Consider the following 15,982-nt stretch of genomic DNA (forward strand, 5'->3'; position numbering starts at 1 on the left):
GTGATGCCCAGAACTGCTCACAGTACTCCAAGTGGGGTCTAACCAGGGTTTTGTACAGCTGCAGCATAATCTCTGTGTCTTTATACCCCAATCCTCTAGATATAAAGGCTAGCATTCCATTAGCCTTTTTAATTATTTTCTGAAAACTCCTGTGATGTCCTAGAATCCCCTTTGAACAGTGGTATCCAGAGCCATGATGGCAGCACTCTGACCTTCCACTGCAGCACTCAGATCTTTGATTGAAACTGTTTGTGCTGCAATGGATGTTTTTTGTGTTGCAATGGAAGTTCTGCCATCAGACATTGCATTATGGTAGGTCTCACAGGCGTGTTGATGTAGATGCCCACCTCTGGAAAGGATGGGCACCAAGTTCTGTAAAAAGCCCTATACCAAGTTGGTGCTGGACTCCTCCATATTCCTTGACATTATGTACAGACATTCCAGTGCACCAAGAATTTGGTTTATGTAAACCCATCATCAGTCTTGTTATATAGCCTGACCCATCAAAGTCTTCAATAAAATAAAAGCAAAATACTGCGGATGCTGGAAATCTGAAATAAAAACAAGAAATGCTGGAAATACTCAGCAGGTCTGGCAGCATCTGTGGAAAGAGCAGAGTTAACATTTCTGGTCAGTGACCCATCAAAGTCTTCATCTGATTCCTCTACAGCAGAACTAGCGACCTCACCTTCCAGCGAACCACCACCTGCGCTATTCTGTGCGGATACTTTCGGTGTCTCACCGCATGTAGATCCCTCTTCTAGTCTCTGAGCTGGAAAAAGGGACAAGCCCTGGGTGTAGCGAGGGGAGAGGAGAGAGCAAGAAGTGTGCGCCTACATCATCTGCAGTTTAAGTTAGAAGAAAATGTGGGATGATGGAGAAGTGCATTGAGAGGAGGAGAATTAGGTATGCAGATACCCTCATGAATGATCCCTCCAGCCTTGCTAGTGGCCATGCCTCAGTGATGTCCCTTCCAATGATGGCCAGGACTGTCTCCTCCATGCGAGTTAAAACATGTAGGTACGTTTGTCCTCCTCCAGTTCTTTTTGCCAACTCCTGTTACACGCCATTCTCCTGCAAGAGGAAAATGAATCACTGAATGTCCTGCAATTTGTCTGGGTGATGTGGCTGATGGGTTGAATTGCTGCCAGTGTGTGCAAGCTGTGAGTTATGGGTGCAAGGCTTGCAACAGTGTTAAGTGCATGCAGGTGAAGTAAAACATATGAATTAACTGAAGGGTTTAGTACTGATTGATAGAAATTTTTGGTGGGTAATGGGGGTTTAGTGAACTGAGCTGTGGATGAGGTTCATGGTGCAATCGATAGGATATGCCATTTGAATCTGAATTCAGTCATCTTAACAACTCACATCATACCATCAAACTCCCCCCTGCACTGCATCCATGTTCTTATAGCAAAATTCCTCACATTGACCTCTGCCACTTGTTTCCATTACCTCATGCTTGCTCCTTTGCAGATACAGGATGCCTTTCCTTCTCTCCACGTCTTGCACCAAGACTTCCAGTGCATTGACAAAAGACCTTGCTGCTCTCCCTCACGCATGTTCAGCCATTCCTCCAAGTATCACAGCCCAGATTCACTTTACAAAAAAATACGATCACATCTTACAGCCACAGTGCACCTCTCCTACAAGGACAATGGTTGGGCAAAGTGAGGAGCACACACCATATAAAGTGCTGTATTGTTTGGTCCATCAGATATACTAACCATCATAAAACATTTCAGCAGAACTATTTGGCACTTAGCTATTTGAATGTTTTAAACACAAACAGCTATATCACATGCTGCAGATCACAGACTAAACAGCTAATGTCTTTTATGACATTACTGTAGCACATCATTTTAAGTAAGTAAAAAGCGGGCCGAAGTTTTATTCCTATTTTCTAAACTGTAAATTATATTTGTATCTTTTCTATATATAGCAAACATATTAAACATCTGCCAAACACAATAATTATCCAGTGTCAGACCAACATCATAAATGTTGTTCCACTTTGGTGCCTATATTATTCAGCCAATTCTGGCCAATGAATAGATAGCTAATCTATCAGATTTTGTAAGTCTCCCATCAACACTTTCTGCAGTGACAACAGAATGTAATGGAGTAGTTTGTGCGGCTGATGCAACAAAACTGCAGGAATTATGGTCTCCATACTACAAAAAGGATATAGAACCACTGAAAAAGTGCAAAATAGATTTACAAACATGGTATCAGAACAAAGTGGGTATAACTATCAGGAAAGACTGAAAAGGCTGGGGCTCTTTTCTCTATTAAAAAAAAGACTGAGGAGACTTGATAGAGGTCTTTAAAATTGTAAAAGGGTTTGATTCTACTGCTTCCCTCCCTCCTTTCCCTCTGGTCCAAATTTCCCCAAGGCTCCTCCCTGCTTATGCCCTGAACTTGCATCTTCCTATAGTTTCTCTCCTATCTCGCCATTTGTATCCCACCAATCAGGTTTCTGCCCCACCACAATACTGGAACAGCCCTCAGTCATAAATAACATCCTATGTTACTGTGACAAAGGTAAATAATCCATCCTCATCCTTTTTGACCTGTCTGCAGCCTTTGACATGGTTGGCCACACCATCCTCTTCCAACACCTCTCCTCCATTGTATATCTAGGTGGGACTGCTCTTGCCTGGATCCATTCCTATCTATCCAGTTTTAGCCAGTGATCACCTGCAATGGCTTCTCTTCCCACTCCCAGAAAGTTACCTATGGATCCAGGGATTTATCCTTGCTCCTCCTATTTCTCAGCAACATGCTGCCAATGGCAACATCATCCGAAACCACATAAGAAGGTTCCATATTCTGATGACACCCAGCTCTACCTCACCTCTCTTGACACCTCCACTGTCTCTGATTTATCAACTGCTTATCTAACATCCAGTACTGGATAAGTGGAAACTTCCTCCAACCAAATATTGTGTATACTGAAGCCATTGTCTTCTGTCCTTGCCACAAACTTCATTCCCTAGGTGCCGACTCCATCCCTCTCCCTGGCAACAGTCTGCGACTGAACCAGACTGTTCACAACCTTGCTGTCATGTTTAACACACAGATGAACTTCCAACCACATATATGCACCATCGCCAAGTCCGCCCAGCTCATTTTCTGCAATTTTGCTCAACTCTATCCCTGCCTGACCTCATCTGCTGACGAAATCTTCATCTATGCCTTTGTTACCTCCAGACTTGACTATTCCAATATCATAAACTTGAGCTCTTCCAAAACTCTGCTGCTTGTATCCTAACTTGCTCATGTTTACCCATCACCCCCATACAATGGCTCCCAGTCTGGCAACAACCCCTCAATTTTAAAATTCTCATCCTTATTTTCAAATCACTCCATGGCCTTGCCTCTCCGTAACTCTGTTGCCTCCTCCAGCTCTATCTTCAGCATAATGTTCTATTCCTTCCTCCCTCGTGTTTTTCTAGCTACTCCTTAACTTAATATATGCTATTTGTTGCAACTTCTCCTTGTGGTAGCATTCTAACTACATTCCAGTGCCTGGAGAGAATCCGCTGTGCTGGTTAAACTTAGGCAGCTACAAATTTATCGCTGATGCTGGTAGCAATTGAAGCAGAATGAGATGGCACAATTTAAAGCATATTGGGTGGAATGTAATTTTTTTTAAGAGTATATTTTAAGAACATAAGAAATAGGAGGATAGGCCATGCAGCCCTTCAAGCTGATCTTCTACCTCAACTCTGCCTCCCTGCACAATCCCCATATCCCTTGATTTCCTTAGCATGCAAAAATCTATTGGGCTTGAATATACTCAATGACTAAACATCCACAGCTTTCTAGGATAGAGAACTCCAAAGTTTCATAACCCTTTGAGTGAAAATATTTTCCTTCAACTCAGTCCTAAGTGACCGACCTCTTATTCTGAGACCGTGAGGTCTATTTCTAGACTCCACAGCCAGGGGAAACATCTTCCCAGCATCTACCCTGTGAAGCAGCTTAAGAATTTTATATGTTTCAATGACATCACCTCTCATTCTTCTAAACTTTAAGGAATATAGGCCTAGAATACACAATCTCTCCTCATAGAACAATCCCCTCTTCCCAGGAACCAATCTAGCAAACCTTAATTGCACTCCCTCTAAGGCAAGTACATCCTTCCTTCAATAAGGAGACCAAAACTATTCACAGCACTCCAAGTGTCGTTTCACCAAGGTGCTTATACAACTATAGCAAGACTTCTTCACTCTCATACTCCTTCAGGAGCGGAGAGCAGTCGGACCTCTTCAGGCGCACTGGAGTTTTGAAAAAAAAAAGCCAACAGCGACGTCACAGGAAAGCTGCAAGGTGATTGGTTGGTGAGTCACTGCTGTGAGGGAATAGCTCTAAATAGCTGGGCAAGTATCTAAGGTAAGAAAGGTTTACAGTTTATCATATATAGTAAGTAGCGTTTTTTTAGGGAGTTCTGTAGTAACGAGGACCAGGGAAGAAGGGCCCCAGAGTAATTGATACTATTTGATATTAAGATCTTCGAAAAGGTTTAATTTAAAGGGTTAAGACATGACAGGAGAGCTCAAAGCGGTGGAGTGTTCCTCATGCTCCATGTGGGAAGCAGGGAACAATTCCAGTGCCCAGGACCAGCATGTGTGCAGGAAGTGTCTCCAGCTGCAGCTCCTGGAAGCCCGGGTTGCGGAGCTGGAGCAGCAGCTGGGGACACTGTGGAGCATCCACGAGGCGGAGAGTATCGTGGATAGCACATATAGAGAGGTGGTCACACCGCAGGCTCAGATCCCACAGGCAGGAAGGGAATGGGTGACCACCAGGCACAGCAAGAGGACTAGGCAGGCAGTACAGGGATCTCCTGTGGCTATTCCCCTGCAAAACAGATATACCGCTTTGGATACTGTTGGGGGGGAATGGCCTCTCAGGGGAAAGCAGCAACAGCCCAATTCGTTGCACCACAGTTCGCTCTGCTGCACAGGGGAGGAGTAAAAAGTGTGGGAATGCAATAGTTATAGGGGATTCAATTGTAAGGGGAACAGATAGGCATTTCTGTGGCCGCAAAAGAGACTCCAGGATGGTATGTTGCCTCCCTGGTGCAAGGGTCAAGGATTTCTCAGAGCGGTTACAGGACATCCTGAAGGGGGAAGGGTGAACAGCCAATGGTCGTGGTACACATTGGTACAAAAGACATAGGTAAAAAAAAAAATGCAGTCTGAAAAGCAGAATATAGGAAGTAAGTTGAAAAGTAGGACCTCAAAAGGTAGTGATCTCAGGATTACTACCAGTGCCATGTGCTAGTCAGAGTAGAAATAGCAGGATATATCGGATGAATACATGGCTGCAGAGATGGTGTGAGTGGGAGGGTTTTAGATTCCTGGGACATTGGGACCGGTTCTGGGGGAGGTGGGACTAGGACAAACTGGACAGGTTACACCTGGGCAGTACCAGGACAGATGTCCTCGGGGGAGTATTTGCTCGAGTGGTTGGTGAAGGTTTAAACTAAAATGGCAGGGGGATGGGAACCTTTGCAAGGAGTCAGAGGAGGGGGGGATCAAAAATAAGAACAAATGACAGTAAGGGGAATAAGAAGCGATAGGCAGAGAAATCAAAGGCCAGAATCAAACAGGGCCACAGTGAAAAATAGTGGGAAGGGGACAAGTAATGTTAAAAAGACAAGCCTTAAGGCTTTGTGCCTTAACACGTGGAGCATTCGCAATAAAGTGGATGAATTAATCATGCAAATAGATGTAAACGGGTATGATATCGTTGGGATTACGGAGACATGGCTGCAAGGTGACCAGGGATGGGAAATGAACAACCAGGGATATTCAGTATTTAGGAAGGACAGACAAAAAGCAAAAGGTAGTGGAGTTGCATTGCTGGTTAAAAGAGGAAATTAACGCAATAGCGAGGAAAGATATTAGCTCTGATGATGTGGAATCTGTATGGGTAGAGCTGAAAAACACTAGGGGCAAAAACATTAGTGGGGGTTGTAAATGGACCCCCCCAAACTGCAGTGGTAATGTTGGGAATGGCATTAAACAGGAAATTAGAAACATATGCGATAAAGAGCATTTGTAATTACGGGTGATATTAATCTGCATATAGATTGGGCAAAACAAATTAGTCACAATACTGTAGAGGAGAAATTCTTAGAGTGTATATGGGATGGTTTTCTGGATCAATACGTTGAGGAACCAACTAGAGAATGGGCCATCCCAGACTGGGTCTTACCAACTTAATAGAATTATTTGAGGAAGTGACAAAGTTGATTGATGAGGGAAGGGCTGTAGATGTCGTATACATGGACTTCAGTAAGACGTTTGATAAGGTTCCCCATGGTAGGCTGATGGAGAAAGTGAAGTCGTATGGGGTCCAAGGTGTACTAGCTAGATGGATAAAGAACTGGTTGGGCAACAGGAGGCAGAGAGTAGCAGTGGAAGGGAGTTTCTCAAAATGGAGACGTGTGAACAGTGGTGTTCCACAGGGATCCGTGTTGGGACCACTGTTGTTTGTGATATACAGAAATGATTTGGAGGAAAGTATAGGTGGTCAGATTAGCAAGTTTGCAGACGACACTAAGATTGGTGGAGTAGCAGATAGTGAAGGGGACTGTCAGAGAATACAGCAGAATATAGATAGACTGGAGAGTTGGGCAGAGAAATGGCAGATGGAGTTCAATCAGGGCAAATGCGAGGTGATGCATTTTGGAAGATCCAATTCAAGAGTGAACTATACAGAAAATGGAAAAGTCCTGGGGAAAATTGATGTACAGAGAGATTTGGGAGTTCAGGTCCATTGTTCCCTGAAGGTGGCAACGCAGGGCAATAGAGTGGTCAAGAAGGCATACGGCATGCTTTCCTTCATCGGACGGGGTATTGAGTACAAGAGTTGGCAGGTCATGTTACAGTTGTATAGGACTTTGGTTCGGCCACATTTGGAATACTGCGTGCAGTTCTGGTCGCCACATTACCAAAAGGATGTGGATGCTTTGGAGAGGGTGCAGAGGAGGTTCACCAGGATGTTGCCTGGTATGGAGGGCACTAGCTATGAAGAGAGGTTGAGTAGATTAGGATTATTTTCATTAGAAAGACGGAGGTTGAGGGGGGACCTGATTGAGGTGTACAAAATCATGAGAGGTATAGACAGGGTGGATAGCAAGAAGCTTTTTCCCCAGAGTGGGGGATTCAATTACAAGGGGACACAAGTTCAACGTGAAAGGGGAAAAGTTTAGGGGGATTATGCGTGGAAAGTTCTTTACGCAGAGTGTGGTGGGTGTCTGGAACGCATTGCCAGCGGAGGTGGTAGACGCGGGCACGATAGCGTCTTTTAAGATGTATCCAGACAGATACATGAATGGGCAGGAAGTAAAGAGATACAGACCACAGTGGCGCAGTGGTTAGCACCGCAGCCTCACAGCTCCAGGGACCCGGGTTCGATTCTGGGTACTGCCTGTGCGGAGTTTGCAAGTTCTCCCTGTGTCTGCGTGGGTTTCCTCCGGGTGCTCCGGTTTCCTCCCACATGCCAAAGACTTGCAGGTTGATAGGTTAATTGGCCATTATAAATTGCCCCAAGTATAGGTAGGTGGTAGGGAAATACAGGGACAGGTGGGGATGTGATAGGAATATGGGATTAGTGTAGGATTAGTATAAATGGGTGGTTGATGGTCGGCACAGACTCGGTGGGCCGAAGGGCCTGTTTCAGTGCTGTATCTCTAAACTAAACTAAACAGACCCTTAGAAAATAGGCGACAGGTTTAGATAGAGGATTTGGATCGGCGTAGGTTTGGAGGGCCGAAGGGCCTGTTCCTGTGCTGTAATTTTCTTTGTTCTTTGTGTACTGTGTAATGAGAGAGGAATAATTGAAAATCTAGTTGTGCAAGACCCCTTGGGGATAAGCGACCATAATATGATAGAATTCTTCATCAAGATGGAGAGTGACATAGTTGATTCTGAGACAAGGGTCCTGAATCTTAGTAAAGGAAACTACGAAGATGTGAGGCGCGAGTTGGCTATGATGGGTTGGGAAACGTTACTTAAAGGGACGACAGTGGAAAGGGAATGGCAAACATTCAGAGAGCACATGGATGAACTGCAACAATTGTTTATTCCTGTCTGGCGCAGAACTAAAACAGGAAAGGTAGCCAAACCATGGCTTACAAGGGAAATTAGAGATAGCATTAGATCCAAGGAAGAGGCATATAAATTCGCCAGAAAAAACAACAGACCTGAGGATTGACAGCAGTTTAGAATTCAGCAAAGGAGGACCAAGGGATTGATTAAGAAGGGGAAAATAGAGTACAAGAGCAAGCTTGCAGGGGACATAAAAACTGACTAAAAGTTTCTATAGGTATGTGAAGAGAAAAAGATTAGTGAAAACAAATGTAGGTCCCTTACAGTCAGAAACAAGGGAATTTATTATGGGCAACAAAGAAATGCCTGACCATCTAAATGCATACTTTGGTTCTGTCTTCACAAAGAAGGACACAAATATCATACCAGAAATGTTGGGGAACACAGGGCTTAGTGGGAAGACCTGAGGGAAATCAGTATGAATGGAGAAATGGTGTTGGGGAAATTGATGAGATTGAAGGCCGATAAATACCCAGGGCCTGGGGTCTGCATCCCAAAGTACTTAAGGAAGTGGCCCTAGAAATAGTGGATGCATTGGTGGTCATCTTCCAAGATTCTATAGACTCTGGAACAGGTCCTACAGTTTGGAGGGTACCAGTGTAACCCCATTATTTAAAAAGGGAGGTAGAGAGAAAGCAGGGAATTATAGACCAGTCAGCCTGACGTCGGTAGTGGGGAAAATTCTGCAGCCCATGATCAAAGATTTTATAGCAGAGCACTTGGAGAACAGTGGTACAATCGGACAGAGTCAGCATGGATTTATGAAAGGGAAATCATGCTTGACAAATCTACTAGAATTCTTCAAGGATGTAACTAGTAAAGTTGATGAGAGGGAGCCAGTGGATGTGGCTTATTTGGACTTTCAGAAGGCTTTCGACAAAGTTCCACATAAGAGATTAGCATGTAAAATTAAAGCAAAATTATGGGATTGAGGGGTAGTGCATTGCGATGGATAGAAAATTGGTTGGCAGACAGGAAACAAAGAATAGGAATAAATGGGTCTTTTTGCAAATGGCAGCAGTGACTAGTGAGGTACCGCAGAGAGCGGTGCTAGGACCCCAGCTATTCACAATATATATTAATGATTTAGATGAGGGAACTAAATGTAATATCTCCAAATTTGCAGATGACACAAAACTAGGTGGGACGATGAGTTGTGAGGAGGATGCAGAGAGGCTTAAGGGTGATTTGGACAAGTTGAGTGAGTGGGCAAATGCATGGCAGATGCAGTATCATGTGGATAAACTTTGGTAGCAAAAACAGGAAGGCAGATTATTAGCTGAACAGCTATAAACAGAGGGGAATATGCAATGAGACCTAGGTGTTCGCGTACACCAGTCGCTGAAGGTAAGCATGCAGGTGCAACAGGCGGTAAAAAAGGCAAATGGTATGTTGGCCTTCATAGCGAGAGGATTTGAGTACAGGAGCAGGGATGTCTTGCTGCAATTATACAGGGTCTTGGTGAGGCCACACCTGGAATATTGTGCGCAGTTTTGGTCTCCTTATCTGAAGAAGGATGTTCTTGCTATAGAAGGAGTGCAGCGAAGGTTTACCAGACTGATTCCTGGGATGGCGGGACTGACATTCACCACTCTCTGGGTAAAGAAATATCTCCTCATCTCAGTCCTGAAAGGTTTACCCTGCATCCTTCGATTGTGACCCCTGGTTCTGGACTCCCCCACCATCGGGAGCATTCTTCCTGCATCTACTCTGTCAAGTCCTGTTAGAATTTTATAGGTTTCTATGAGATCTGATGACGTCTGAGGAGAGATTGAGTCGGTTAGGATTATATTCGCTGGAGTTCAGAAGAGTGAGGGGGATCTCATAGAAACCTATAAAATTCTAACAGGACCTGACAGAGTAGATGCAGGAAGGATGCTCCCGATGGTGGGGGAGTCCAGAACCAGGGGTCATAGTCTAAGGATACAGGGTAAACCTTTCAGGACTGAGATTAGATTAGATTAGAGATACAGCACTGAAACAGGCCCTTCGGCCCACCGAGTCTGTGCCGAACATCAACCACCCATTTATACTAATCCTATATTCCTACCAAACATCCCCACATGTCCCTATATTTCCCTACCACCTACCTATACTAGTGACAATTTATAATGGCCAATTTACCTGTCAACCTGCAAGTCTTTTGGCTTGTGGGAGGAAACCGGAGCACCCGGAGAAAACCCACGCAGACACAGGGAGAACTTGCAAACTCCACACAGGCAGTACCCGGAATCGAACCCGGGTCCCTGGAGCTGTGAGGCTGCAGTGCTAACCACTGCGCCACTGAGATGAAGAGATATTTCTTTACCCAGAGAGTGGTGAACCTGTGGAATTTGCTACCACAGAAAGCAGTTGAGGCCAAAACATTGTATGTTTTCAAGGAGTTAGATATAGCTCTTGGGTTTAAAGGGATCAAAGGATATGGAGCGAAAGCGGGAACAGGTTACGGAGTTGGATGATCAGCCATGATCATAATGAATGGCGGTGCAGGCTCGAAGGGCCGAATGGCCTACTCCAGCTCCTATTTTCTATGTTTCTAAGCCTTTTGTAATAAAATGTTCACATACTATGTGTTTTCCCAATTGTTTGCTCAACTTGCATGTTAACTATCCAAGATTCATATACAAGGACATTCTGGTCCCTCTGAATACTAACATTTCCCAGTCTCCCACTCCTTAAAAAATATCCTGTTTTTCTATTTTCCCATTAAAGTGGACATCATCACACTTCTCCACATTATATTCCATCTGCCAATTTCTTGCCAAATCACTTAACCTGTCTACATCCTTTTATAGCCTCTTTACATCCTCCATACAGCTTACAAAATTAAGTGCGAAGGTATTGTCAGCAAACTTAGATGTATTACACTTAGCCCTCTTATCTAAGTTATTGATATAGACTGTAAAGCACTGGTCCTTGAGGTTATTCCTCTAGTTACAGTCTGCCAACCTGAAAATGACCTATTTATTCCTATTCTCTGTTTTCTGTCTGCTATCCAATTCTCTCAATCAGCCCCAGAAAGTTGCTGCAGGGGTTCCTCAGCGTAGCATCCAAACATTTTCACCTGCTTCATCAATGACATCCCCTCCAACGTAACATCAGAAGTGAGGATGTTTGCTGATGATTGCAGTGTTTGCAACTCCTCAGATACTGAATCAGTCCAAGCCCACATGCAGCCGATAAGTGGCAAATAACATTCGCACCACACAAGTGTCATAGAATCATAGAAAGTTTAAGGTACAGAAAGAGGCCACTTGGCCCATCATGTCTGTGCCGGCCGAGAAACGATCCACCCCCATTCTAATCCCACCTTCCAGCATTTGGTCTGTAGCCTTGCAGATTACGGCACTTGAGGTGCATATCCAGACTCCTTTTGAATGAGTTGAGGGTTCCTGTCTCAACTACCCTTTCAGGCAGTGAGTTCCAGACCCCCACCACCCTCTGGGTGAAAAATCTTTTCCTCATCTCCCCTCTAATTTTTCTACCAATCACTTTAAATCTATGCCCCCTAATCACTGACCTCTCTGCTAAGGTAAATAGGCCCTTCACCTCCACTCTATCCAGGCCCCTCAAAATTTTGTACATTTCAATCAAATCTCCCCTCAACCTTCTCTGTTCCAAGGAGAATAACCCCAGCCTATCCAATCTTTCCACATAGCTGCATTTTTACAGTCCTGGCAACATCCTCGTAAATCTCCTCTGTACCCTCTCTAGTGCAATAACATCCTTTCTGTAATAAGGTGACCAGAACTGCACACAGTCCTCAAGTTGTGGCCTAACCAACGAGCTATACAGTTCCAGCATAACCTCACTGCTGTTATATTCTATACCTTTGGCTAATAAAGGAAAGGATTCCATATGCCTTATTAACCATCTTATCGACCTATTCTACTACCTTCCGGGATCTATGGACATCCACGCCAAGATCTCTCACTTCCTCTACACTTCTCAGTATTTCCCCATTAATCGCGTATTCCTTTGCCTTGTTTGATCTCCCCAAATGTATCACCTCACACTTCTCCAGGTTGGATGCCACTTTTCTGTCCATCTGATTAGACCAGCATTATCTTCCTGAGCCTAGCTATGCTCCTCGCTATCTACCACACAGCCAATCTTTGTGTCGTCTGCAAACTTCTTGATCATGCCCCCAACATTTCCATCCAAATCGTTAATACATACCACAAAAAGTAGGGGACCCAGTACTGAGCCCTGCGGAACACCACTGGAAACAGACCTCCAGTCGCAAAAACACCTGTCAACAATTACCCTTTGTTTCCTGCCACTCAGCCAATTTTGTATCCACCTTGCTGCATGTCCCTGGATCCCGTGGGATTTTTTTTTAACCAGTCTGCCATGTGGGACCTTGTCAAAAGCCTTGCTAAAATCCAAGGAGATCCCATCAACTCAACTACCCTCATCTCTCTTTCTTGTTACTTCTTCAAAAAATGTGATCAAGTTAATGCTGAATATCCTTGATTAACCTGTGCCTTTCTAAGTGACAGTTTATCCTGTCTCTGTGAATAGATTCCAATAATTTGCCCACTACTGTGTTTAGACTGATTGGCCTGTAATTATTCGGTCTATCCCTAGCTCCCTTTTTAAACAGAGGTACAACGTTAGCAGTTCTCCAATCCTCCAGCACCACACCTGTATCCAGGTAATAACTATCTCCAACAAGAGAGAATCCAAGAATCCCCTTGACATTCAATGGCATTACCATCGCTAACTCTCCCACCATCAATAAATGCTGGCCTTGCCAGCAATGCTTACACCCCCCATGAATGAATGAAAGAAAAATCCATGCTTGTATATTACCCTCAATCCCAGGCACCCTAATTTTGTGCAATAACCTCCTGCACGGCTCTTTATTAAACCCTTTTTGAAAATCTAAATACACTATATCCACTTGTTCCCTCATCTCTTTGGTCTCCTTATCTCGAGAGACAATGGGTAGGCGCCTGGAGGTGGTCAGTGTTGTGTGGAGCAGCGCCTGGAGTGGCTATAAAGGCCAATTCTAGAGTGACAGGCTCTTCCACAGGTGCTGCAGAAAAATGTGTTTGTCGGGGCTGTTACACAGTTGGCTCTCCCCTTGCGCTTTTGTCTTTTTCCCTACCAACTGCTGGAAAAACTTCTAGTTATTCCCTCAAAAACTCTAACCGATTTGTCAAACACAATGTCCTTTTCATAAATAAAAGCAAAATTCCGAAGGAGTTCCGAAGAAGGGTCACTGACCCGAAACGTTAACTCTGCTTCTCTTTCCACAGATGCTGCCAGACCTGCTGAGTGATTCCAGCATTTCTTGTTTTTGTCCTTTTCATAAATTCGTGTTGACTCTGCCTGTTTATGATTTTCTAAGTGCCATGTCCCTAATTCTAGCATTTTCCTGGCTGACCACTGATGTGAGGTTAACTGCCCTTTAGTTCTATGCTTTCTCTCTCCCTCGTTTCTTGAATAGCAGCTTTGCTACCTTAACCAGTCGGGGTCATTCTGGAATCTAGTGAATTTTGGAGTATCAATAGGCCAGTCATTTACCAAATCAATAAATCTGCAATTTTTTGAAAGAAATGAACCGGACTTTTCTCTAATGCGTACATAAAATGTAAGTGAGATCAATTCCTCACCCTCCTTCACTCTCCACCTCCTCAGAGCTCGGAGAACCATCTCCAGCAGCTGCAGCATCTCCTTCTCCGTCCTCCGGGGCCCACTCGCTCCTCTTCCTCTTCCTGGACGCTGTGTGGCCGGGGCTGCCTCGCTTTCTCGGACTCCGCTCCGCGCCCAACTCTCTCCGCACCCGTTCCTCCAAGCGAGGCACGGCCTCCTTCAGGGTTTGCACCTCGCTCTTCACTTCCTCCAGGCCGCGGATCAGCTCGTTGAGCTTCTCCAAGATGTCGGCCTGCCGTGGTGAGAGCGGGCCCCACTCCCCCCCGGAGCCCGAGGTTTTTAAGTGGTTGTGAAACTGTGTCAGGCTCCTCACTCCAGAGATGCTGCTGTTGCTCTTCTTGGTTCTTCGGTACCAGGCGACCGCCAGCGTGATACCGGCCCCTGCTAACAAGCCCAGTGCCAGGGCTTTGCGGTCGGTTGACTGCGCCATGTCCGCGAGCGCCGGACTCCGGCCTGTTTGAACTGAGCGCGAGCGGCGGCCGCAACTCCAAGTCCAACCGACAACAGCTGGGCCTATGTGAGTGTGTGTGTCCCTCCCCCTTCAGCTCTCCTACTCGCTTTATTAGTTCTAACAACAAAGTATTTTTTCCCCCCACTCTGTTATCAGGCGGGATTCATAACCGCCCACTGGAGACTTTGTTCTGCTGGCTCCATGAATCTATTTTCAATGATGATACAGGAGGCGAATGTTCACTGAGCACTCACTGTCAGGTATATTTTAAACCAGGTATTGGCATTACCAGAATTGTTGGCCTGCAAATGAAATATTGTATTTCACTATAGGAAAACAATTTGTGTGTATTTACAAACATGTTGCACAATAACGTTGCAGTGTTTTTATACCCCACTGGTGTTTTTTTTTGCTCCGTGTACCACTCTGCCCCAGGGACCAACTGCTTAGATGTGATGGCTTTGGCTATAATCAAAGACTCAGCTGCATTTCTTCTTTACGCAACAACAACTTGCACTTATATAGGGCCTTTAACATAGTGAAACGTTGCAAGGCGCTTCACAGGAACGTGAGCAAATAAAGTTGGACACCAAGCCACATGAGATATTAGGCAGGGTGACCAAAAGCTTGGACATAGTGGTAAGTTTTAGTCCCAGATTTCATTTCCTTATCTAAGATTGGACAGTCACCTGAACCCTGCAAGAATCACCATTTGGCTGATGAGCAATAATTCTGTTGGGAGGAGCCAACAAGGACCTGTGGGATCAATCCTCGGCACAAGCTAAGTCGATTGGAGGACTTTAGAAGGGGAAGTTGATATCGTGGCATGGGGGATGCCGAGGCATGGGAAACCACAGGTTTCCCTGAGGGGTCTGGAGGCTAAGCATACCTGCTTCTTCTAGCCCACAAGGAAACTGGCCCACTGGCCACTACCAGTCGCATCTTCCCCTCCCTTCCCCTGTCAGCATTCCGAAGGGATCGTTCCCTCCGCGACACCCTGGTCCACTCCTCCATTACCCCCACCACCTCGTCCCCGTCCCAGGGCACCTTCCCCTGCAATCACAAGAGGTGTAATACCTGCCCATTTACCTCCTCTCTCCTCACTATCCCAGGCCCCAAACACTCCTTTCAGGTGAAGCAGCGATTTACTTGTACTTCTTTCAATGTAGTATACTGTATTCGCTGCTCACAGTGTGGTCTCCTCTACATTGGGGAGACCAAGCGCAGACTGGGTGACCGCTTTGCGGAACATCTCCGCTCAGTCCGCAAGCAGGACCCTGAGCTTCCGGTTGCTTGCCATTTCAACACTCCCCCCTGCTCTCATGCTCACATCTCTGTCCTGGGATTGCTGCAGTGTTCCAGTGAACATCAACGCAAGCTCGAGGAACAGCATCTCATCTACCGATTAGGCACACTACAGCCTGCCGGACTGAACATTGAGTTCAATAATTTCAGAACATGACAGCCCCCCATTTTACTTTCATTTTTAGTTATTTTTTCTTCCTTTTTTTTACATTCCTTTTTACATTTTTTACAATCTTTTTTTGCATTTATTTCATTTCATCTTAGTTTGTTCAGTTTGCTTACCCACTGTTTTTTTCAGGTTGTTTTTCTTCAGGTTTGCACTTGCTGCTGTTCAATATTCAGTGTATTCACACCTAATCTGTACTAATGCTTTGTCTTTCAACACAGCATTAACATATTGTTTGCCTTTTCTCCGTGACCTTTTGGTCAGCTATGTGGCCCG

At 45.0% G+C, this 15,982-nt stretch overlaps 1 protein-coding gene across 3 annotated transcripts in view; it reads right to left on the reverse strand.

Moving 5' to 3' along the window:
- LOC137364463 (regulator of microtubule dynamics protein 2) overlaps positions 1-14,329 on the reverse strand; it is a 192,937-nt gene extending 178,608 nt beyond the window's left edge. For all 3 annotated transcript variants that reach the window (XM_068027670.1, XM_068027674.1, XM_068027669.1), the window contains exon 1: positions 13,745-14,329. In XM_068027670.1, coding sequence (XP_067883771.1) covers positions 13,745-14,214 — 470 coding nt within the window. In that variant the 5' untranslated portion in view covers positions 14,215-14,329. The remainder of the gene's footprint in view (positions 1-13,744) is intronic.
- Between the last annotated feature and the right edge of the window lie 1,653 nt (positions 14,330-15,982).

This window comes from Heterodontus francisci, chromosome 3 (genome assembly GCF_036365525.1).
Source record: "Heterodontus francisci isolate sHetFra1 chromosome 3, sHetFra1.hap1, whole genome shotgun sequence".
In the NCBI taxonomy this organism is placed as follows: Eukaryota; Metazoa; Chordata; class Chondrichthyes; order Heterodontiformes; family Heterodontidae; genus Heterodontus; species Heterodontus francisci.